Consider the following 26,878-nt stretch of genomic DNA (forward strand, 5'->3'; position numbering starts at 1 on the left):
ACAGACAGGCACTTGGACCTGTGTAAACTGTCTTAAATTCTAGATGTGGGCCAATTGAAGTGTGTTGCTATTTATTATATAGAATCTATAATCAATCATAATGTTAATGATTTGAGAATCACAATCTTTTTATTCATTCCAATATATACAAAATTTAGGAAATATAAGCAACAATGTAAGTTTATGTTTTTCTAAGAAACACTTAAAAATTTTTCATTTAAAAGAATTGTGTTATTTTGCAATAGTGTTTGACTTATGCAAAAAAAAAGTTATTTTGCAAAAGAGTGTTATTTTGCAATTATTATGTTATTTTGAAAAGTATTACTTTATTTTGCAAAAATATTAGTTACTGCTATCGGAGTTTTTGTGCATACATGTGCTTCTAGTGAGATGAATACGAATGTGTTTAGTTATTTTGTGTTTTTATTTGTAATTCATTTAGACAATTTTGCACAAATCTGTTTTTACGTTGACATGAAAGAGTCTTTTTCTGTTGCCCAATGTCAGAAAAGTCAGATTAAATCCACTAGGATTCAATGCTTTATAAGAGTAACCTGTCAAAAGTTCTAAGGGAGTGAATGATTTTTACAGGCACTGTATCGTCACATATAGTATGTGTAAATGTATTTACAAGAATATAAAGATAATTAGCTGATCGGTGATAACAATGTGACTGATAACAGAGTTGTTGCCTTACATTTCCAGACTGCTGAGTTCAATTCCTATCTCCATCATTTCTTGTGTGAAATTTGTACATTTTCTTTGTGATTATGTGGGCTTTGACAGATTACTCACCCTTACCCAAAACACACAGTAGGCACACCTTAGTGTGTGTTTCAGTTTCTGACTTGCAGCAGGCAGTACCTTTGCAAAATAACGTAATACTTTTGAAAAAACGCAAAATAAGGCACTACTTTTTTTGAGTGTTGAACTAAGCTTCCATTTTTCAAATTATTGCCTTTTGCTTTTTAAAAATTTCCTTTAAGTAGCTTTATCTAGTTGTTTTGTCCTCAAAAATAGAAACAAACAAAATAATGCCCAAACAAATCCCTTGTAATTTCATGTCTAAGGTGGGATAATAAAATCTGACCAAAATACACAACATAGGGACTTTACACAGAAAAGGAAATACAATCAAGGTGCAAAATATAAGGGCTCTGGGGGGTCTGAGACCCTTTAGTTAACCCCAGGGAACCTAAAAATATTATATTGTAATAAATCACTCACGGCGTATTGTTAGTTTGAAAATATTTTACCAAAGTACAGAAAGCTCTTCCTCCTGCAGAGCTGAAAGGCCTGTTTACAGGCAGAATGGAGATATATGTTTGCCTGTAAAGCAAGGAAGGATAGCACGATATTTAAATTGGGAGAATCCGAGAAAGAGGACAGACACTTCTATAGGGAACAAAAAAAATCTTAGCCTCAAACTGGCATTAGTGGTAAGCCTGGGTGGGGCATCATCTTAGTGTTGGTGAAAAGTGTAACTACTGTGTTACTGATAGTGTTCATGTTGTGAGGTTAGCTTCATCTTGATCCCAGTTCATATTTGTTGTCTCTCGTGGTCCTTAAAAATGGAAAGTAACAGCATTGGTCTTATTAGGGTCTTAGGGTAAAGCATATCCTGAGTGATAGCATTCTCCATAGACAATTTGTATATACCATAGTGCCACATGTGATATAGCGGGTCCGTGGCTCAGAATAAAAGGCCAGTTTCTAAATAAATAATTGCAGCACTCACAACTTATAGAGGTAGGGTGGTAGTGTGGCTGCAGCGGTTCTCGGATGCGATGTGGTGCGGGCGTTTCCTCACTTAAGTGCATAGGTGAGGAATCACCTGTATCCATAATAGATGCCAGGAGCTGCTAATTGCCACACCTCTGCCACATCCCCATTATATATAGGAGCAGTGCGAGTGTGGAGGGGAAGAAAAAATGGAAAGAACGGAGGTTAGAGAAGGAAGAAGAAAGCTGGAAGCTGAAAGCTGATGCCAGTGTGAGCGAGCGAACAAGAGCAGGCTCACTGTAAGAAGGACAGGCAGCTGGGAGTAGTGGGGTGTTTGGCTGGCACCCGGGGGCAGATTGATTGAGTCACTCCTGCTGAACACTTTAGTTTCTTTTTCTGTAACTTAATACATGTTTAATATGTCTATATGTCATGTTTATTTATGTTCCATTTATCTTATCAGTATGCGGTTTATTTTCCAAGTATAGTTCCTCATGCTATGTGAGTGTTTCCCGAAGAGGCAGGACTACCTGTCTGTTTCTGTGTGGAACCAAACCACAGGCCTAATGTGGTTCATTTTGCGCATACTTGGTGTTGGAGAGATCTTTTGTGGTTTTGGAATTCTATTTTTTATTTGATTCTTTGAATTTCTGACCTGTGTTCTGTTTTTGTTCACGATTATTAGATTCTGCTTTTGGACCTTATTCACTATTGAGTTGCCTATGGACATGTCCATTTGTGCCTTTTACACTTGTGTGAACATTTTGGAATTACAGACAATCATGAAAAGAAAAAAACTTGTATTTTTTAATAAAGATTCTTTGCCTGTCCTTTATTATACAGCCAGAGGTTTACTGTTAACCTCTGTCTGAGAGGGAAATGTATTGTTAATGTATTTTAGGACTTGTAGTTTCGTAGCCAGTATCTCATTTTGAGGACCTGCTTCCCCAGAAGCCAGTAGGTGAAGTGTGCCTCTTGTGTGTGCATCAGCAGAGTGTGGAGGCCCTTGAGGATTTTGTGGTGAAGAACTCTCTGCATTATAACAAATTAGATTTTTTTTTTCAATCCCGCTTTTTTGCTGCCCACGCCCCACTTGGTCCTGGTGTCCTTGGGCACTCATTCATACATTTAATACAGACGTGACACTAGAGGTGCCAAGTTTTCAAAGAAAAATCCTCTTCTAAGCCACACAAGACCTTTAGCGCCTGTTTCAACACTGTTTCTGTAACCATCAAGCATTCGCCCCCCTTCATTGTACATTAATCACATTTAAAGCAGCAAAACTTTAAGATGAAGCTGCACAAAGCATTCTTGGGGATGAGGTTGTTTAATCTATTCTGTGAGTCTGAATCCTTGCTTTTTATATTTCTGCTGCTGTATGTATCTGAATTTCCCCATTGAATTAGTTAAATGTATCGAATCTAATCTAATCTGGTCTCTTCAGAATAGTTTATCAAGAATGAGTTTTTCCTTTATTCACATTAGTTTTGTATCTAAATGCAGCTATTTGTAAAAACTGGGTGTTAATTTATGGTAATTAGCAGATTTTTTTTTACTTAGCAAAATAGACAAATAAACAGCAACTGAAGACCATTCCCAGTTTGTTAGGGAAAAATGCTCTTCTGGCAAGACTGACAGGAGCCGTGGATTTCTAATATTTATTCATATCTACAACTGAGCTGGAGGTAGCAGAGTTAAAGATTCTAAGTTTGCACTGGGTGTGACAAGGATGGATAGAATTACAAATGAGGACATTAGATGGTCAGCTCAAGTTGGATGTTTGGGAGACAAAGTCAGAGAGGTGAGATTGTGTTGGTTTGGACATGTGCAGAGGAGAGATGCTGAGTATACTGGGAAAAAGATTCTAAGGATAGAGCTGCCAGAAAAGAGGAAAAGCAGTAGGCCTAAGAGAAGGTTTATGGATGTGGTGAGAGAGGACATGCAGGTGATGGGTGTAACAGAACAAGATGCAGAAGACAGAAAGATATGGAAGAAGATGATCTGCTGTGGCAAACCCTAACGGGAGCAGCTGAAAGAAGAAGAAGATTTATATCTAGAACTGTGTAACACGGCATAATGTATTCCACCTCCAGACATCTTAGAGCACTGTAAATACCTTTTGTATTTTTGTTGAACATATAGTTTATTTTATCAGTAGTGTAAATATCTAAAATATTAGTTTATAGAAATATAACGTATAAGATAACCTTGCACAAATACCTTCCAGAAATACTCATTACTTTATTTTTTCAATGGATTATTTTACCAATAACTGAAGTGTCTTATGCAGTCTCTGTATAACTATTGGGCTAATGGATAAATTGCAACTCTCTTTTTATATGTAGGTACTGTACATTTATGGTGCGTTTATCTGTTTTAATGTTATGTTTAGTTGCATGCCATTTTCTGTTTGTTTCTAAGTACTGTATATTTCATTTGAAATAATGTATAACATGCTTGCCTTTTGGTGAAACTAGATTTTATAAGAATCAGTTGAATTGAATTATGCTGTTATTTGGAAATGTGATCATTTTCAGAGTACTCTGCCAGAATACCAGTAACCTTTAATGTTTTAATCAAGAAGTCTCTCCTTAGTTTACTTCTGGATTCATTAGATTGAAATAAAAGATTATTAGTATTGCCTATGTGATAACCTAGAAGACGGGAAAAAAAAAAAACATTTCTGTGCCTTTGCCCCATTAACATCCTCTCAATTTTTCAGGCGTGGGAGAGGCTGGATAAGGCCGAGCATGAACGTGGGGTGGCTCTTCGGACTGAGCTGATACGACAAGAAAAGCTGGAGCTTCTGGCTCAACGTTTTGATCATAAGGCTACTATGAGGGAGGCCTGGCTGTCAGAGAATCAAAGACTTGTATCTCAGGTATATTTGCTTTTTAAAGTTTAAATAGGAAACAAAGTGTCAAAATGTACTCATAAAGCAATCACACCCATATTGCAAATACCTAAAAGTTAAAAAATGTACACATGGCATAGCATACAGGTTTATTCAGGGACTTAGTTAACTGATTAGTAGGTTCTAGCATTTTTGTTTATTAATAGCATATAAATACATGTATTGTTATAGTACACTAGCTGTGTAAGCCCGTGCTGTAAAAAGCCAGGGGTCCTAGAAACTATTGAAATCGTCAGAAAAAAAAATTAAAACGTAGAGATGTCAGGTAATTGAAAGGAACTACTCTGGACATCTCTCTCCTAGGGGGATTCATTTTGCTGACATGCTCGCATCGTTTGTGCATTAGTGGCTAAGCGACTGTCTTTCTCTGGAGGTTTCGTTTTGCAGATGAGCTTGCCACGCTTCTGTAATAGCAGAAAAGCGAGTGACTCTTTCTTTGGATGTTTCGTATTACTGACTTGCTGGCCTCGCTTGCATATCCTCAGATATGGAGCACTTAGCCTGACTCCACCTTTCACTTCCGGGCTGGACAGACACACACACTTCCACACATAGACGTTTATATATAAGATAAAATACACCTAACATAACAACTAAACTAATAAAGACTTTCTTTAGGCAAGGAAGTCTGCACTGCTATTATCTCTAAATATCATTCCATCACTGCACTACCCAGCAAATAAAGTGACATTGGACCAGTTTAGGCCTACTGTGGGCAAATATTTTGGCCCTATGTGTGCAGTCAACAGTGGTCCAGTTGGGATTTGCACATTGGGGCAACATTAGCCCAGTGTGGGCAACAGACCCAAATTTGGTCACAGACCTGAAAAAAGTCTACTCCTTACAAGTCCATCCATCAATTTTCTATACTCATTTATCAAGGGTAGGGTGGCCATAGCACCTGGAACTTATCCCAGTAAGCAATGGGCACAGACAGGAACAACCCTTTGATAAAGCACCAGCTCATTACAGGGTGAACATATGCACACACATAGCATAGGGGTCAAATTCATACCGCCAGTCCACCAAACCATCATGATATTGGACTGTGCGATGCAACCTGGAGCACCTGGAGGAAACCAATATGGACAAGGGGAAAACATGCAGACTTTACATAGGGAAGATGCGGGATGTGAACCTCAGTCTCCTACTCCTACTGTGAGGTAGCAGTACTACTATTGCTCATACTGGTCCTTTCCCTGAAACTTTTTTTAGTGTTTAGTTGTTTTTTATCAATTGAATTATGTGTTATTATGAAGATTTACAATGTATTAATTAATAAGAATTGGAATTAAAAAGACACAATACTAATGTGGCTTTAAACTATTTGCAAAGCACAAATTGCTTTTACAGTTTTTGATACTAGTGTTGCAACCCTGAACATAACATTACCAGTAATATACAAAAATTGTGCAATTTTATGAAATATAAAATCAATGCTTTTTAAAATCGTTCAAATTGTTATTTATGATTCTACAATCATAATCTAATATCCACTGAAAATACTACATCACTGTGTTACTTACTCTGCAACCACATTAAAAAGTGGGAAGCCATGGAGTAGTAATGACATTGACCAGCATTATGAAACCATCACTGGGCCAATTAGTAGTGGCAGACCTACTGAAGCTTGAACTGTTATGGGGGCCCCTTCGCAGCCAGCAATGAGTTCTGGGTAACTACTGTTATATTCTTCAATGGGGTTGTTTCATGACAGATCACCACATATTTTATCTCTTAAATATCAATTTAGAGATTCAGTTTTTAAAAATGTATCCACTACATCTAAGATTTTGATTAAAATTGCTGTACTGAATTAACCCACATGTCAAAGTCACTGGTGTAAATAAAAACTTCCTATGCCTTTTAGTTTTCGAGTTATGGAGGGTTGAAAATTAGGGAAATGTTATTTACATGCATGATTCATTATAGAATGATGAAATAAAACATAGAAAAGACCACAGTCAGTATAATATTTTATTTTAAACACAGGTCAGGTCAGGTTAGGGATAATGCACTGGTACAGTGTGTTGCCACAACTACCACATGATGAAACAGCTCAAGATCCCGGTTGGCAACCCCCCAGGCAGACATGCAGTCTAATCCCACCCTTCGAAAATGAGCCAGGTGTTATGTGGGTGTCCCATTGGCCTGGACCAGCTGCACAGTCCCTCAACAATGAGGATCCTGTGAACCTGATCAACCTGGGGGAATTGCCGAACATGGCTGTAGTGCCTTAACTGACGATCCCTCACAATGCAAGTAATGTGCCTCATTTGGGACTCACAAAGTCTAACCAGCGGTACAAAAGGATTCTTTGAAGAGACCCAGTACTGAAGAAGTCCAGTCTTCATCTTAGGTCACTCGATAGCATTCATGTCTCGCAACCATATAGCAAAACAGAAAGTACCAGGACTGTATCATTTTGCAAAGATATCGGGAGCACCACACACCCCTTTTCAGCGACATCATGACCCCCAGTGCTCTCCCAATCTGTCTACTCACTTCGTGTGAAGAGTCACCAGAGACATGAATATTGTTGCTGAAGTAAGTAAAACTCTCAACGTGGTCAACACACTCTCCAGAAATATAAAAAGTTACTAAAATGTTCTCCTTTATAATGACCACGCTGACAACAATCCAAAATGATAACTCACCAGACAGTCTTCTAGTATAGTGTAGCTTGGTGCAAATATGAACACGTATTCCCTAAAAGTATGAGTACAAAAGTTAAAACAGACTGCAAACTGATTTACACAGTGCAGGTCAAATTCCATTAGAACAAAGTGCTTGGAAATGAAAAAATAATTAGTTATATTGGGATTTGGTTATAATGGAATTGAAACATAGTGTGGTTTTCTAGCCCGACAATCTGCGGAATGCCGAAATGGATGGTGACGCCTGTTTTATTCTCGCAGGCATCAATAGCAGCAAGTTTTTTTTTAAGCAGTGCCCCTCATTATTCATAGCATGCAGTCGGACTTTGAGGTCTGGGATGAAGGGGGTTGGGGGGCTTGGTGCCTGGAGCACGTGCCACTTGAATTATATAAAGCAGCCCTATGTGTCCATAAGGCACCTCTTAACTTTCATAAATGTGGTGGCAATGTCCTAATGGGTTGACCAACTCTGTGTGGCTGCTAACTGTTCTTTTGTGAGTCATCTTTTTTTAACAAGGAAAATTTTTATATTATAAGATCATGATAAAAAGTTTTTTGGTCATGTTTATAAATAAGAATGGCTGGATTTATAAATTGTCCAGCACAAAATTCAAAGACGCATTCAAATGCACCCATTTTTTTAAAGAAAAATGATGGTGTATGGGTGTTCATATGGTTAAATTTCGGCAAATGTATGAAACACGTTGAACACAGGTTGAGTAGCATAAACATGGGGGAATTTCAGCAGTCAGCACTTTTGCTGAAATGCGAGCTTAAAGTTAATCCTCAAGTCTAATCAGTGAGCTCAACTCACACCTCGAGAAACCTAGAAATAACTGACAGCTGTGGTGAACCTACAGAGCTCCTCGAGTACAGCAAAAGTCAAATTTGATTGACAGTTATCTCCTAACGCCCCCCCCCCCCCCGATACACCCACAATGCCTTGCATCTGCCTAAATCCTTCTCTAGCTCCACGCCACTACAAGAGTGTGATGAATATCGAGTAATAAATATGAAATGTCATTGGCTGTTAAACAGAGCTTGTGAATCGTGATTTTTGGCCCAAGTGCCGAAGAAATATAGGTGCTTTGCTGCTTTTTCTTTAATGAAAAATTACTTTGTTGTAATCAATTTTGCCGATTGAGATTTTGTAACATTAGTTTTATAGGGCTTTGGCCAGGACCAATAAAAAATAAAATGAGTAGTTTATTAAAACGGAGTTAAATGTACTGGAATTTGACCTGTATATCAAACTATCTGCTCTTCATTTTATTTCTCAAATATAAATGTGCAGTATTATAAAGATGTTGTAGTAAAATGGGTTATTGTTTTTAAGGACAACTTTGGCTATGATCTATCAGCGGTGGAGGCAGCAATGAAGAAACATGAGGCGATTGAGGCTGATATTTCCTCCTATGAAGAAAGGATCAGTGTCATTGTTGAACTTGCTTCTGAAATGGAGACTGAGAACTACTATGATATATGTCGCATCACTGCTCAAAAGGACAATATACTACGACAGTGGGCTCTTCTGAAGGAATTAGTGAGTGGTCGAAGAGGGCGACTTGAGAAGAACCTTAGTCTACAGAAAACCTTTCAGGAGATGGTCTATATGATTGATTGGATGGAAGAAATGCAGGTCAGTGTCTATAAGCACCATAAACTCTTCAGATGTTTTATACAGTTTTTAAACATTTGGTTGAAAATTTTGGGAAGATAGTTCACTAATTAATTCTGTAGCCTTGCAAGTCAAGGAGACTGGGTTCAAATCCAAGCCCAATCATTGTCTTTGTACAATTTGCAGTTTGGCCATGTGTGAGTTTGTGTTTTGATGTTTGTTTGTTTTCTCCAGTTACCTCCATTGCATCTTCTACTCACTCATGTTGAGTTGTCTTAAACATTGGCACGGCAAGAAATCATAGGATAGAAAGTAAATATCAATAATTCAATTTGGCAGCATTAAACAGCTTACCATTATTAACAATTATTCCTTGACTTTAGAGATTCATCATTACAGTCAAACGATTTAGCAGCAGAGGACCATAATAGTAGTTCTATTTAAATGAAGCATTAAAAACTCCAATGCTTTTGAAGAGTCAGATCTTCAATATGCAAAGGAGTGGGTGTTTTCAATACTTAAAAATTCATTAAAGACTTTTTTATGTTTTGTTTTTTTCTTTTTCTTTTGATGTATAGGAAATATTTTTGTGCTATTTGGAATAAAAACAAGACCGATGTAAATTGTTTGTTTAAAAATTGTATCTAAAATGCTTGGTTTTTCAATAAAATTAATACAATAACCGCAACAATAATAATCATCATAATAATAATGGTATTCCTTTACCTGAAATGGCATAAGAGACACAGATACAACAAAATAAAACTTAAATGATCAGTGTGGTGATGTGACTGCTTACTCCGGGCTTTGAATGCATTGCTAAATGCTGGTTTAATTCAAAGTCAAAATGTAGACACCATGTTGGATGGACTGGCATTCAGACTGAGATGAAAGGTGGATCCTTGCCATAATGGAAGGACAACATGAGAGGAGGCTTATCCCGGATGGGATAAGGCTGGATTATTATCACATTCAGGAGGAGAGATTAATTAATGTACAAGGGGGTGTTTGTTTATCAAGAGTAGCTCCTTCCCCAGCACAATAGATGGAAGAGCTCTGCTGGCGTGTACTCGGTAAGGACACCCATGGGGATCCATGGGATTTGTAGTCCTGAGTGACAACCCTGTTGGGGTCCTTCGGTGGAACAAGAGGACGCTGCAGGGAGAAGGACTTTCTGTTTCGGGGGACTTCCACTAGACCTGGAAGTCCTTCCATCCAGCTAACCCTGGCACTGGAAATACTCCTGACTTCAACATAAGAGGAAGCCATCCATTCTCCTCCAGTGAGTCAGGAGGCAGAGGGTGATGCTCACCTGGAGTAAAAGAAGAAGTATTGTGAATTGGATTTTATGATGTGGAATGCAAAAAGGTATTTGGTGAATAAATAATGTTTATTTCCACTGTCTTGGTGTGGTTGTGTTTGGGGTTTGGGGGCTCGTTGACACCCCCCAGTGATCACAGCCTATTTATGAATTAATTGATGACACTGTTCACTAGGAGTGTAACAATACGCAAAAGTCACACTTTAGTTTGCACCTCAGTTTTGAAGTCAAAGTATAGTAAGATTTCGGTACAGTGAAAAAAAAAGACATGCAAAACATTGAATTTCTTATGCATTCAACCTGAAAAAATATATACTTGTATAGTCTCAGACTTGTAAACCATGGCAAACTGGCGATAATTTCTTTAACACGTGACACATAAATAAAGAGACAAACCTTTCTTTCTTAAAATAACTTACCTATGCCTAAGTATTATTTAAAAACATAATTTGGTAATATTGCTGCAACCTACTATCAAAACCTAGTGCTTCTGAAGGTTATCAAATTAATTCAAGATTAGAAAATGACAGACTGAGTAATAATGGTAAACAAAAAAACTGAATAAAAGTAAAATATAAATCCTTTAAAGTACAGCATGTAGAGAATTATCGATTCATTCTATTCTCATGTTTTTAAAGAAAAAATAGTGTCCACATTGTCTGCAGAAAAGATGTCTCTGCTGACACTATGTCTGTTGCAGTTGAAAAAAACCCCTCAAACTCGGGACAAGAGTAGCAAGTACAGTAAGGTGGCACTTTGCCAGTATGACAATATGTGGATGTGTGGGCTCATTTTTCCACATCAGTAGTAAGAGCAAGGGCTGATGCCTTAGATAAGTTACGCACAACTACAGCTTGTACTTGTTGTGAAATGGCTGGTATGACTTGCCGGCTGAAATACGGGCAAGAGGGAATGCCATACTAGGGCTAAGTCACTTTTAACATGTTTTTAAAACCTGTATTATCTTCAACGAAGTATGGTCGCAGATCCAGTGAGATAAAAACACCTATGGATTTTGTTGTTGCTTTTGCCCAGGACAGATTGCTTAAATGCCATGAAGAGCAGTGTTTTCTCTCCTTGTACTGGTGATATTCACGTTTAAATTATGTTGTCTCAAATGAGTAATCATGTTCGACATACTGCCAGCAATATGCCCAATCTGAGTTAAACAATGCCAGTGTTCTATTGAACCATGCCACCTATTGAAAGGTGCTCCGAAGCTGTTCTGCGCATGTGCATGTCTATACATTGTACCTCATGCATCACCGTACTCATTGATTTGTGCAACCTTAGAAAAAAATGTTGGCCGATGGTGAATAATACCAGAGAAACCATTGACATTTTAACTTTTAAACTTGTAAATATTCTGTAGCATATTTTGACAAGGCAGCACAAATTGTGAGAACACCAGCTCACTGCTTTTGCCTTATCCACTTGTCTTTGCCCACTGCTACTGTGGTTCATTGGAAAGCCAAAATGTTCCCAAACAGGAGTCCGGTCCTCAATATCTGGGATTATGATGGCCATACTTTCAAGGCTGCAGAACTGAACATGTGCCAATTCAGTTGCTAAGTTATGGCTCTGTTATGGAGTCAAAGAGCAAACTGAGTTTTTAATGTACAGTAGCTTCACACACAGAAATAAAGGAGAGAGGGCACACTGTGTCTTGTCAAGTATCACTTTATTGCTAATGTTTCGGTTGACTGACCACCAGAGCATAAAAATTTTATGCACGTAACGTTCATGGCTAAAGCTAGACTACATTCACATGGATCACAATTAACTCAGAATCAAATGTCCAGTATTGAACGACATGGTACAAACATGTTCACGTGCATGTCTGGCTTGCTAAAACATTCTGTATTGCTTTTCTTTCTAGACAAACTGTCTGTCATTGTGCCTTGAGTGGATGGCGATATTGTGTACACTGGTGTGGACACAATAAACAGGAATCATGGTCAGTGTTTAAAGATGATTATTACAGTATATTTCAAGTGCAAGGATCAGAGTTGCTCTTTTTAACCTGATTGGATGGAGAGCAAGTTTCTGTTTATGATGAAACATCAAGAGTTGAAAAGTCTCCTAAAAAAACCCTATTAGTTATATAAATGTGTGTTGTGTGTGCAGAGAGGAAAGTGCATGTTTTAAAAATAAACATAACGTGAGGCCAGGGAAAAACCTTTCTGTTGAATCAGTTTATACATTGGCATTCAATAGCATTAATGGACAAATAGTAGATATGAACGATACTGTACATTGTCGCAGGCGACTGTGTGTGCTCTCTGTTGTTCAGCATTATGACAATAGTGTAGGACCATGAGCACTGATTTAGATCATTTATGTTAGGTAGAATGCCTAGTGGGTGCTGGGTGGTCTCATGGCCTTGGAACCCCCACAGATTTTGTTTTTTTCTCCAGCCCTCTGGATTTTTCTTTCTGTCCTCTCTGGCCACCAAACTTTACTTTATTCTTTGTTAATTAGTATTACCTAATTTTTATTTTTTTTTCATTTTTCCTTCTTCATTTTGTAAAGCACTTTGAGCTACATCATTTGTATGAAAACGTGTGTTTCGTCTTGGTAGAGTAATATATTACTCTACTTTCCCCTTTTGTATTATTAATATGTTTCCTTTGTCAGAATGCCAAAGGTGTAGTAAAAGACAAGCAGAAGTTAAGTTACACTTTAAATAATGTATTATTGATAATATTCATAAATAATAACAATATGCAAAGTACAAGTGAACATTGGCAACCATACAACCTGATAAATGCTGATGTGTAGTTTCAGGCGGCACACAGACTTGTAGTTACTTTACATGTCTCTAGTTAAGGCATCATTTGTGGTCAGCTTTCTACAGAACACGCCGCATGCCTGTCTCAATATGGCTGACGAGTTGGGCTCCTCATAGCAATGGTGTGACAGAGAGATGCTTCTTCATGGTGATGTTTGTAAGAGAGAGAGGGAGGGGTAAGGCAAGCAAATGTATAGACTTTCTGTCCAAACCCTTGTGGTACCTAATTGCTTCTGATTCAAGCCAATCTCAAATAGCCATACTTCAGACCAGTGGGGCACACAATCAAATTTTCACACCTGCCCCCAAAACCATTTGTTCCACTGATGCTTGCTAGCTAGGTAGTCTGGCTTTCCTGTGGTGCTTGACTGAGAAAGTCCTGCAGAGAATCACTTGCCAAACTGGTTTCAGGCACTTCCCCCAACCCTGTCGTAAAATTACAAAGAGATTCAGTCCTTAAAGGGGGGGGGGGGGGGGGGGTTCTTAACCATCAAACCATTGCTGTTCTTATCAATGATAGACATTAGTGTTATAAGTTACAAATACAGACATACAAAATATTTATCAACTTATATCCAAAATTTGAAAATTTCACACCATAACAACGTGCTATACAAATAAATGTTGTTATAGGAGTTGATGTAAGCCTGAAAAAATTGCCAGCTATATTCATAAAAATATAAATGGAAAATTTGCACTTGAAGTAAATAGTGTGTTAAATTCTGTGAAATGAACTGCCATTAAGAAAGCTGATTACAAAGAGCCACAGGAGATGCAGTATTCAGTACTCAAAACACCTGAATCAACGCATCTGCCTGTCAATGCCAGTAGATGCACAGATGAAGCTGCAAAGCATCCACCTTTTTGACTACATGCTTAAACAAGTAACTAAAGAAATTTAACTGTCTAAATGGAAATGCAAACATGCCATGAGAAAATAGCCGCAGCTTTTTAACACGTTGTATACCCACAGACTACAATGCTTAGCTAAACTCTGTTTGCAATCATTATGTCATACAGTGATATAACAGTCAAAATGAAAACTATCATAGCAAACAGAAGCACTTCTCAGATGTGTGGGGCCCAGTAGCGTTGATGGTCTATGTGTGTATGTTTGTCTCCACTGTCACAGAGCTCATTACAATGTGCAAATGTATTATTTAAGCTTTAGTTCCCTTGTACTACTAAACTCCTGAATCAATAAGGCAATTTTAGCTTTTCATTTTTGCTCAACGTCAGGTCTTTTGCTCTCCATTGCGGTGGTTTAAAATGCACGGACTGGAGGAACTGGGGGGCGGGTGCATTAGGAAGAAGTGGGTGTAGCGTTTGCAGTGCAGGATTTTGCCGTAATTCACAACACACTTTTTAGCGGGGTGTCCCAGAAGTGTATTCTGCAGTTGTGTGGGCAATTCCCCTCCAACTTTATGGTTGCAGAGGCAACCAATGAGCCCCAAAATGTGCTACTTATGCTCCTACTGTGCTATTACTGCATATATTATGTTAATTATTGACAGTAAACTGGCTTAGTGTATGTATGAATATGCCCAGTGATTAACTGACAGCCTGTGAAGTGGCTTTTCTGACATTGATTAACAGGAAAAGCATCTTTGGGTTTCAGCTTGAAAACAAATCTCTGTCATTTGGTTGAAATGTTTTTAATTATGACAAGATAAAACTAGTTAATTAAATAGCCCACTTGCATTTGTATTGCATTTCAATATAGTTAATATGTTTGATTGCTTTTAATTTTGGCACAAATAATTTTCCATAGAATTAAACTGACAATTACAACACACTTAAAAAATAATAAAAACCAAACCAACAATCAAATTAAAAAAAATAATAAGAACGTTGACATCTTCAAAAGAAAACAGAATTAGCTAAATAAAATCATGACAACTGTGTTATTTAAGAAAGCACGTTCTATTTAGAAAATGCTTTCAGGAGAAAGGTGCCACTCTAAGAGGATTTTTAAACATACAGTAAGAGTACAATTAGTCATTTTTTTACTCAGTGGTGTCAAACATGAATCTCAGAGGAACACCATCCCAGCTTATCACAAGTCTGCAATACCCTGTTTGGGCGAGAGGGGGTGCTTTCGCTAACAGTCTTGTCTGGTCTATCCAATGCAGCAATATCAAGTCGGCCATTGAGGAAAAAATTAACCCCATCCCTTTTCAGCCAAAGTGGCTATAAAACTCCAACACCTCATGATGTTGGCGTCTCATTTGGACCTGAACCTGGTAAAGGATCGAGCTCCCTGTGACTGGCAGATCTTGCTGCAAGTTTTGAAACAAGAAGGCTGCATTGTCATTATTTCAGCTATGTGACTGCGAGCACCAAAAATTAAAAGGGGTGACTGTGTTGGCACCCCAACACTTTTGGTACTCACCCAGCATTTATTCACCCGTTCACAATGGGAATATTTCAAACTGGGTGGAGCAATATAATGTTATGTCTGTTATGGAGTTTAGCTGATATATCGTACATTAAATAGTTTTTCTTTTAACCAAAACAACATTATTTTTGACCTGTCTTCATATTAAACTGATTAAAGCTGACTAAATGATAGTTTTGTTTTCACGTAAGTTTAATGTTAGTTTTTCTCAAGAGGAGGAGGATATTGAGACCCGAGTATTAAAGCCAAGTGTCATGTCCTTTTTTTTATATGTTTTCGATTCTTGTGGAGTATTGTTAGTTGTTATTCCAGCTGCTTGCCATGAAAAGTTCATTATTTATCTTTTCAGGTTTACTTCTGTTAGTACACCAATATCCTTGACATTTAATAGGTTAATACTGAATATAACCTCATGTTGCATCTCTATGGGTTAATCAAGTTTACAAAATACATTAACAGAAGGTCGCAATATTTTACAATAATTAATTCTGTTTTTGCAATTTTCTACAGGTGAAGTTGCTATCAAAAGACTATGGGAAACATTTGTTGGAAGTTGAAGATTTGCTTCAGAAACATGGCCTGCTAGAAGCTGATATATCAGTACAAGCTGAACGTGTGCAGACATTTAATGTGGCAGCTCTCAGATTCACAAATATGGAAGGTAATGAATAAATGAAGGTTAAGTCTACTATTTTGAACCTTCAAGCTTCAATTGTAGGTGTTATCGCATCACTGTCTTCTTCTTTTCAACTTCAAGATCAGTGACCCATGTTAAAGGACAGATTCTTATTGTATCCAATATTATTATTTGCAAAGAATAAGGGTATAGCCCATAGTCATCAAACTGCTGTGTAATACTGTGTGAGGTCATCTCTTACAATTCTCTTAACTACATTTATAATAAGGAGGACAGCTGCAAAGTGTTATGAGTAAAGGAAACAGTAAACCTAAAACCTTTAAGTGATTACAAGCTGGAAGAGTATTATGAAGCATGCAAAAAATATTTTTTATCAGAACAGGCCTGGTGGAAGTACTGGTAAAGAAACAAGAACGTAACTGTCAAAATTCACAATCAAAAACACAGAAAAAACATCTATAAGCCTAACAGAAAATAAACCCTGTCAAAAATTACTAAATACACATCCAAGATTTTTTTGTATTTTACCCCAAAACTTGTATAACCAGAGTGGTGCACTGTAGGAAGAGGTTTATGATCGCACGGTTAATTATCAGTTTTAGCTTATGCTTATGCTGGTAATTTTAATTAAAGCAATCAATAAGATGCCCCCCAAGGGATGCCAAGTTAAATGTATGTTGAGTGAGGGTCCTTTGTTTCACTTCTCAGTCTGGAGGCCAGAATTTTTGAGCAATTTCTGAACAATGTTTACAAATCGACAAAGGTCTGCATTGACACTGTCATGATGTAGGCTGAAGATAGAGGTTCTGTAGCCTTTCCCTGTTAGGGAAGCTGTTTAGTGTACTATTGTCAGGGTCACGTCCTGCGTTTTTATGAGCATGGACTCTGGGGTCATTACCTTTAATTAATCAGCACATAGGATAAAAGGTCAACCTTTTGCTTTGAGCCTTATCCAATTTGCAGTTAAAAACCTTATCTACATTTTAGACATTTCATGTGATTACTTTTCAAGTCTTGCATTGTTTTTGAAATTATTGCCTGTTATTGACTGCATATTGTGCCTCTTGTCTGGGTTTCGGTTGCTTTGGTTTATGTTTTTTTTCATTTGTTTTACTTTTTGCTTGCATCTTCCTGTTTACTCTAGAAACTAGTTAACTGCTTTTCCTGCCGATCCAGGAAAAATGCATTCACTTTCTCTGTTGTGTTTTGGCTTGACGATAGACTTTCACAAATAACCCAGACATGATTGTTGCAATTAACAAAATTATACAATTTATTTATAACACTAGACATTAAGCCCGTTACAATAACGGGTGCTAGAACAGTAGTGCATAAACATTAGTAGGAACAGTCTGTATTAAATGGCAAGGGACCTTGACCTCATTCTGTTTCTTGTGTTAATTATTTTTGTCAAAAATATTTTTGCAAGAAGCGTAAAGTAAAATAATATTAAAAATAAAATAGAAACGTATATGACAATACAGTAAGTATAATTAATATTACATTTATCCTCTCCTCTGTGGCTGTTGATTGATGTGTTGTGTCTGTTTGAAGATCTCCTATCCTGCCTCTCTTTATTTTAGCTTACTGTGGCGTCTCTCCAGCAAGTACTGTGCAGTTCCCCAGCAAGTATTTTAATCTGTGCTGGTGTGCAGCTGATTATTGTATGTATGGCGTCTCCCCAGCAACGGATTTTATTTTCACGAAAATAAATCTACTTTTAAAAGTCATTCTATTGTAATATCATGAAAATTCATATATTTAGGAAAACCCCTTCAACGACTGACACTTTACACTTTACCGGGCCAAGCTTCTTAATCGCAAATCTGACATCTTCAGAGTGAACACTTGCACAACAACAAACACTAATCCCACCTCTTTGGGGAAGCTGGTCTCCGCGTCTCAGTACCCGATTGGATTTTTCGTGCCTTATGTTTTAGGTGCTACCTCATTCACCGAAATCCGATTGGATCGGCCGCGCGATATTTTATAGGTCCCGCCCTCTCTGTCTTGTGTGACGCGTCAGGCGGCCTTTGAAGCATCTGCTAGAGGTCGGTGACTCTGCCACTCATTCCGCCCTTCCCTGTACTTCCACCTTGTCCGTAATATGTGTTTAATTTTCTGTCACAACAGTGTGCAATCAGCAGAGTCTCCCCAGGAACTGATGTAATGTGAGGCGTGCAGCTGATAATCATGGCTGTTGTGTCTCTCCAGCAAGTACTGTGCAGTTCCCCAGCAAGTATTTTAATCTGTGCTGGCGTGCAGCTGATTGATGTCCTTTATTAAAGAGTGCCCCGCGCATGCGCACTTCACCAGAAGACACACACACACAGACACATGGACGCACACAGGGATTTTATTAAAGAAGATGATGATAAGGATAATAGCAGATGGCAGAAGGCTTAGTTGTGCTTTTCTCTTCCACAGAAAAAGCCATATAATTTATGCATTCTGTCTCTTAGCTTAGATAGACCTTTCCTCTGCTATGGAAAAAGGCACACAGCTTATGAATTCTGATCTTTCAGTTCATGTAACAGGTTATGAAGCTTCTATTGCTTTCAGTTACTCCCAGCCATTCTCTGCTCTGGCTTAACAAACTTGCAAGTTTGCAAGTTGCTGTTCTGCACTTTCTGACTGTATTTAGGAAGAATTTTATAACACAGTTAAAACTTTCACAGAGGTTATTACCTTTCAGTTAGTTACACCAATGCTACAATTGAGCTGGCTATGTCTTAACTACTAAGTTAGAATTAATAGTTCTTTGAATCACACTGGGTGTACTTATGGTCCGGATGCGTGGAAAGATCTTCAGCATGCTTTCTTTCTTTTAATAATGAAGTTTTCGCCATCTTCGCCTTGGTTGCACCTTCTGGTTGCGGATGGTACAGCAGTTTCTTTTTTACTTTCAAACACACCATGCTAGTCCTCTTATTGCTAGCAAAATCTGTCTTCTGAGCAATTGGTGATCAGTTGGTAGCCATTTTCTGCAAGATGAACATGTGACCTTTTGTATACGGGCTTTCTCTACTCGGGATACTTGCTGTCTTAGCAAGGTTTGGATTATTGGCACCTCTCGTTCGACTCATGTTATGGATAGTCTTCAGTTTTTTTGTTTTTTTCAATTTGGCCCAGATTACTCTTTTGGAGTAAATGAGATTGCTCCAATTTCACTAAGGCCTCACCCTATTAGTACTAGGTTCTCTACTATACAGTAGAAGGTTGAGCAGTTAGCATGATAGAGGAAACACTTACTTTTTAAAGCCAGTAGTGGACTTCTTGCGATTGTGTTCCTGGGTACATATAAGCCCATCCTTTTAGAAGGATCAGAGAAACCACAGGGGCTACAATCCAAAGACGGCCCAATGATAAAGAAGCTGATATGAATTGTGTCTGGCAGTGGCTTGCTAAGCCAGGATTTGGGCCCCAGGCTAGCAAAATGGATAATGCCAGTCTGCCCTACAATGATGCTATCTTTTATATGATTATGGTGGTGATGTCACATGCCACGAGATTGAGGTCATGTGACCAAAAACAGAGGATTGAGCCACAAAAAAGATGGTCTGTAAAATCAAAAGAACTTGACTAAAGAAAAAAACAAAGAAAATTAAAGCTCAGAATCTTAACTCTGAAATGGAATAAACATTGGATTAATGTTCTTTTGTAGAACTGACAGAACTAGAAATTGACTCTATTTTAAAATTAGTATTTGAATGACATAATATTAGAGGTGTCTTATAAAACATGTTCACCGTTATCCTGTGTATACACTAGTCTTCAGGGGGTCTTGATATAGCACAGTTTAGTCCTGAGTGTTTTTATTATTAGATTAGTCTTGTAGCTCCAATAAATAATGGATGCACACTCTTACTGTTCTGCATTCAGGGATGGGAATTTCTGCCCATTTAAGGCATTTAGTTATGGCTTATTATTTATTATTAATAATTTATTATGTACATTCTTTGTTTATATATAAACTTTATTTAATCAATTTTTGACTAGGGCCCGTGCGAACATACGTTAATGCTTATTGTCACTGTGAGAAGTCAGCCCAGATACAAACAGATGGACACCGGCAGTTCTAAAAAACACACACGTTTATTAAACAAGGTCCCAAAATCCAAGTCCTGCACACACACAGTGCTCCAGCACCAAACACCCTTCAGTACAGGGCCTCTCAATGGTCCTCCTTGAGCCACCTTTTCTCCTCATTCCAGAGCGTTGCCTTCTTCCAGCCAATTCTGGCTCCCTGATTGTAGGATGGCGGCCCCTTTTATATTCACCCGGATGTGCTCCAGGTGCTCCCTGACGTTCTTCCGGCGGCACTTCCTGGTGTGGCGGAAGTGCCGCATGAGCACCCGGAAGCACTCTGGGCATCCCTAGAAGTTCCTCCGCCAGCACTCTCAGGTGTGGCGGAAGTGCAGACATCCCGGGCTCTATGAAGCTCGGGGCGCCCCCTGGCGGTGGTCATGGGCCCCAATGGGGTTGAGCCTTCATGCTCTGTTCCTGTGGTCCCCACACTAACCAGGGCAGTTGCCCCTTCATGGCCCCGGGGATGTATAGTTTGCCTCTCGGTCCTTCCAGGAGTCCCGGCTGGGTGTGATCCACAGCCGCCTGCCACACACTTCAGTAAAATGTAATAAATGTAATCAATGTATTTTTTTTACAATATTTCAAATATAACTTTCTGTCAAGATTTAAAAATATACATTAAAGTGTATTGTGCAAAAGTAATTATTCTATTTTTAAGATTTGTTTGTTTATTTTTTACTATCCAAAAATCTTTACAATGTCGGCATTCATATAACATGTGTAGCATAAAATATCTGTTATAATTTTATTGTTTTGTTTAGTCGAGAATGTAAAGAAGCAGCATATTGGTCTGCAAAAAGTATTTTCCAATAATAATAATTCTTTACATTTATAGAGTGCTTTTCTCACTACTCTAAGTGCTTTAGTGATTAAGGAGCCACTTCAACTACCACTATTGTGTAGCATCCACCGGGATGATGTGGTAGCAGTTATTATTGCTCCAGTACACTCACCACACTTTAGTTATTAGGTGTTGAAGGGGTGAGAGAGATGGACAATTCGAGACAGGGAATGATTAGGGGACACAATGACTAGGCTGTGGTGGGCAGTTTAGCCTGGACATCAGGATACACCCGTTTTGTTACGTAGGATGCCCAGGGATCTTTTATGACCACAGAGAGTCAGGACCTCGGTTTTACGTCTCTTACGTTTTCTTTTTGCCTTCTTTTCAGCTTACCTTTTATGATGAAGGCATTCAAATTCATGTTATACTTGCTCAAGTAGTATTTTCTTGAAAGTTCAGTTTTAATGTTATTGCATAAGTTTAAGCTATGCCATTTTTTTTAATTCCTTTGTGTTGATTTATACATAAAATTTGTGAATCAGTGTGTATTTACTTCTTGATCTACATATTTTATAATTTTTCTTGCTTTATGTATTAATTTTATAATTACAGGTTTTAATGTTAGAGGCACTAATTTATGTGATTAAAAAAATTAAGTAATTAATCGATTCCCAGCCCTAATATATATATATATATATCTATATATATAAAATCCCAATGTGCGTCCCGGTGTCCGTGTGTGGGTGTCTTCTGGTGAAGTGTGCATGCGCGGTGCACGGTGCGATGCGCGATATTACTGTCAGAGAAAGTTAGCGCCGTTTTACGGAAATACAAATCAGAATTACTGTGAGAGGAAATTAAAGGTACACAATACAGTGACGCATATTACAGCCACATACAAGCCTGTATTACTGTCAGAGGAGATTAAAGGCATATTACCGACGCGCACGCCTGTATTACCGCCAGAGAAAATTAAAGGTATATTACGGACGTACAAGCCAGCGGACTTACAAGACGGTATTCTTCAATAAGGGCGCGCACAGGCATCCTTCAATAAGGGCGTGCACAAAAAGGCGAGCCTCAAAAGGGTGACCTCAATTGGGCGCAGCGAATAAAGGCACGCGTAAATAAAGATCTGCACCTTTGTTGCTCTTCACATATTCCAGAGCCATTTGAACTAAATTATCTACGAACGCCTTTATTTGCTGCGCTCAATTGAGGTTGTCCTTTTGAAGCTCGCCTTTTTGTGCGCGCCCTTATTGAATAGAGCCGTACAAGACAGTATTACTGTCACAGAAAATTAAAGACACACAATACACGGCGGCAGCCCACGAAGAACGGTCAGCTCAGCAAGTAAACATCAACAAAAGAAAGGCTGAAAGAAAGAAAAATACGACCAACAAAAAGAATGAGGTCAAAGTCCCTTGCCATTTAATATAGACTGTTCCTACTAATGTTTATGCACTACTGTACTAGCGCCCGTTATTGTAACGGGCTAAATGACTAGTATATATATATATATATATATATATATATATATATATATATATATATACACACTGTGTGTGTGTGTGTATATATATATATATATATATATATATATATATATATATATATATATATAATAATATATATTACATACTTTACTGTCAAATAATGCAAAGAGTACGCGACACGTGTTTCGCCCTTATTTGGGCTCATCAGGCGTACACACTCCATTGCACCCCTCTCGGGGATCGAACCTCGGACGTCAGCGTCAGAAGCGAAGCCTTTTTACACTGTGCCACGGCATGTGGTTTGTTTATTTGATAGCCTGGAGATCGGAGTAATTACATTCATAGAATCCATAGTCTGAGTCTCGATCTGATTGTATGGGTGGTCACCTACCAAGTTGCAATGGAGTGTGTACACCTGATGAGCCCAAATAAGTGCGAAACACTTGGTGCATACTCTTTGCATTATTTGACAGTAAACTATGTAAAATTCTATGATCTGCTTCTCGCAACTGAGAGGACCCCGTGGTGGATGATTGCAGACTGGCAGACCAACCACATGCGTTACCACCTGGTAGGTAACCACCCATACAATCAGATCGAGACTCAGACTATGGATGCTATATATATATATATATATATATATATATATATATATATATATATATATATGACTCACTGAATATTATTCAGTCCTAATAATAATAATAATTCTTTACATTTATATAGCGCTTTTCTCACTACTCAAAGCTGTCTTGTATACAGTAAGCGTACATTGAAAAATGTTTTAGCAATGCTACTATTCTGAGATAGTAGTTCTACTCTCATGTAAAAGACAGTTACCGTGTGATTTTCTTGCAATCTATTCTTTTTACTGAGTCACAGTATTTTAGAAAGCTTTAGTATGGTAGTTAATAGTTCATCAAGGGATTGTGCTAAGTTTGCTGACTCCTAAAGGGTCTTATAATGGAAGAATGTTATTACAAATAAGGTTAAGGGTTTGAAAATCTTGAGATTTTAGTTCAAAGGTCTTAATATATATATATTTAGTAATACATATTATGTGAATTCAGTTGTATCATTTTGATCAATTAATCTTTCTTGCTTCTTCAGGTTATCAGCCATGTGACCCCCAAGTCATCTGTAACAGGGTTAATCACGTCAACACTTGCCTAGAGGAATTGAAACAATTGGGATCAAAGAGGCGCACAGAGCTTGAGGAGTCTCGTCAGCTCTGGACTTTTTTTCAGGAGATGGAAGAGTCCGAGGCCTGGATCAGGGAAAAGAATGCTATTTTGGCAACACAGACATTTGGAAAGGATCTGACCAGCATCCTAGAGCTACTCAATAAGCATAAAATTATGGCGGGAGAACTTCTGGGACGGCGATCCCTCCTGCAACACACCATGAAAAAAGGCAAGCAAATTTTAAATAAGAAATGTTTTGGGACAGGAAAGATCCAGGAGAAGATCATGGATGTGAAGGCACAATGGAAGAAATTGGAAGACCATGCAAACTTGAGGTTGCACAGGCTTCAGGAGGCTCTTAATTTCTTTCAATTCAATGCTGAAACTGATGACCTCCTGGCCTGGTTGCAAGACACCTACCGATTAGTCTCCAGTGAGGATTTTGGCCATGATGAGTACTCAACCAAATCTCTGATGAAGAAGCACAAGAGTGTAGTGGGGGAGATTGAGAAACATCGTCTCAATGTTGTTGCACTTAGGAAACACATGGTTAGCCTGTCAGTGCAGTATCGGGAACTGGATGAAGTCCAGAACAGACTGGGAGAAGTCGAGCAGTTGTACACTGAGGTGGTGGATGTGGCAGTACTCAGACAGCAGTGGCTACATGATGCCCTAGCTGTATATCGGATGTTCAGCGAGGTCCATGCATGTGAAGTTTGGATTGACGAGAAAGAGCAATGGCTGAACAAGATGGCCATCCCAGAGAGACTAGAAGATGTGGAGGTGGTGGCACACAGGTAGTGTTTCTTGGTGAAAAATTAGGTTCACCAAACAAGTATATAAAGATGGTCTAGTGCCTAATGATGAATTTAGTGAGTGAGGATTTTACAATTTTTAGTCTTCATAAAAAATAGTTCTATTTATGAAATCCTAAGGTAGACTCTTTTTCTGTAAATGACTTTGAATATCCATTAATACGTCTATTTCCAAAACCCTACTTTCCTGTATTCTTCCAGCATTTGGTACAAAACAGAAACCAAACCTGGGTAGGACTTCATTTCATCACTGGAAAAATTAGCAACCATTTTAGACTTCCCAGTTAACTTAACACACACACACACACACACACACACACACACACACACACACACACACACACACACACATATTTGAGATGACAGAGGAAACTATTTGTGATGAGGTACAGAGGTACATATTTAATTGGAACACAGGAATTCATTTACACACATAATTTACAGTAGCTTCTGATCTTTGGATATGGTCTAAGCTTATCTGAACCTACTCTGCTGTAATTGCTTTATCATTTATTTACAATGGATTCAATATTATACCATAAGGTTCAAAGGCCACATCAAATAAATTGCATTATAAGACCCCCAGCTTAAGAAAGGTCTGTTATTATTCTATGTTTACTTTTAGTTTTTCAGCAATCAACTTTTGCTTTTGTCACATTTTGTTAGTTTTGTTTTAATCACCAAAAATATTCACACAAACTTTGTATTACAAAATAAAAAGCATGGTTTTCTTTATAGTTGAAAAACTGCTTATTATTCATGTTCTATACCTGTCAACTTGATACATGAATACATGAAATGTACAGTGTGACTGTCTGTCACAAAGTTCAATTTTCTCCTGATAATAATGACAGTTCAAGGCTTCCAAAGTAATCAAAAAATGCAAGAAACAAATGTGACAGTGTGCTCTGTTCTCACTTTTTACTTTAACTTGTAATACATTTTAGCAAATGGTTATTTAATTTCAGAAACTCTTTAAATTTTATTTGTGTGATTCTCTCTGTGAAGAGTAAGATAACAACTGTGGTCATCAGGAGGTGCTGCCGGTCCCCAAACACCTGACACACACGGCTCAGACACAAGTCGCATTGGATAAATGCTTTTATTTTGGGAAACTCTTTCCAGCTTAAGCATTTCCCATGCCACAACCACAGTACAATACACAGCAATACTCTGTCTTCTTTTCTCTCAGCCTCTCCTTCACTCTTCCCAGCAAGCTTCATCCTCCTCCGCCTTCTCCCGAATATGGCTCCCAGAGTTGAGGCAGGTAACTCCTTTTATGCAACATCAAGATGCACTTCAGATCCCAAAACTGGGGCTTGGAAGCACTACCGGGTGAGGTTGGAGACCGACAAAGTAGGTTTTGCCAGTCCCCTCAGGACCCCCTGGCGGCACTCACAAAACCCAGCAAGACTGAGCTGAGAAACTCCACTTCCCAAGATGCCCTGTGGGAATCTGTAGTGATGCCGCAAACCAGAGAGGCTACCATATACAGTTCCAGGGGAGATAATTCTTCCATGCTGTGGGCGTCCCGGCTGGGTAAGGTTCCCAGGTGGTGCTCCTTGCAAAGCATTCCATCCTGCAAGGGCCCTCCTCCTTCAAGGGGGAGCTTTTGGCATTGAACAGTCCATGGCTCCCTCCCTAAATATAGAAACAATAGGTTGACGGGGAGATGCCGCCTTTTGGCATCTTCCTTTACTGCTTACAAGCGGCGTCTCCAGCCATGTCATGGCACTCATAACACTGTTGCTCTCTTCTTGGACCTTGTGACCCTTGTGTCCAGAAGCAAGGCCGGAATCACTGCCTCTCCCCACGCTCAGCCAGGGTTAGCTCGTCCCTCCATATCAATGGAGCAGAGCACAGACTCTCCTGCTGCAGTGTTAGGAGACCTAGTTTTTCTCTTGCAGAATCCTTGCTGTTCTGGTGTATGATGGAAGTCTGGGTCTCTCTATAAGATAAAGGGAGACCCTGTATTGTCTGGACCACCTTTATCTTATATGTGACTGTCTCCGATTTGGTGGGAGGCTGGACAGCCCGGTTGCCAGCAGCAAGCAAGCCATTTGTTCTTGTCCAGCCCTCGGCCTTTCTCCTCCACTATGGGCTTCTTCCTTGGGGCGTATCTAACAGGAGGCTGTACAACCAGGCAATCGATCATCACAACCCTTTTGGTTGTCAGGATCAAGGACACTTGGCATCCTTCACTCAAATCCATTCTTCTGCAAACAGTGGGGTGAGGTTTACAACAAAAGAAAAAAGTCTTTGACAACAGATGGCTAGTCACAATAAACAAATGCTTTAATTGTGGGAAACTTCTCCCACCGTAAGTGTTTCCCACACCACAACCATAGTACAATACACATCACACAGCAATACTCTGTCTTCTTTTCTTTCAACCTTTCTGCCACTCCTCACATCAAGGTTCAAGCTCCTGGAGCCGAGGCGGGTAACTCCT

The 26,878-nt window shown here is 38.7% G+C and overlaps 1 protein-coding gene across 1 annotated transcript in view; it reads left to right on the forward strand.

Annotated features, from left to right (window-relative positions):
- The window catches only part of LOC114647794 (spectrin beta chain, non-erythrocytic 4-like), a 432,215-nt gene that overhangs the window by 109,603 nt on the left and 295,734 nt on the right, over positions 1-26,878 (forward strand). Inside the window, exons 12-15 of the mRNA XM_028796437.2 lie at positions 4,445-4,603; positions 8,630-8,932; positions 15,932-16,082; positions 23,538-24,408. Of these exons, the coding sequence (XP_028652270.1) occupies positions 4,445-4,603; positions 8,630-8,932; positions 15,932-16,082; positions 23,538-24,408 (1,484 nt within the window). The remainder of the gene's footprint in view (positions 1-4,444; positions 4,604-8,629; positions 8,933-15,931; positions 16,083-23,537; positions 24,409-26,878) is intronic.

This window comes from Erpetoichthys calabaricus, chromosome 1 (assembly GCF_900747795.2).
Source record: "Erpetoichthys calabaricus chromosome 1, fErpCal1.3, whole genome shotgun sequence".
NCBI lineage: Eukaryota > Metazoa > Chordata > Cladistia > Polypteriformes > Polypteridae > Erpetoichthys > Erpetoichthys calabaricus.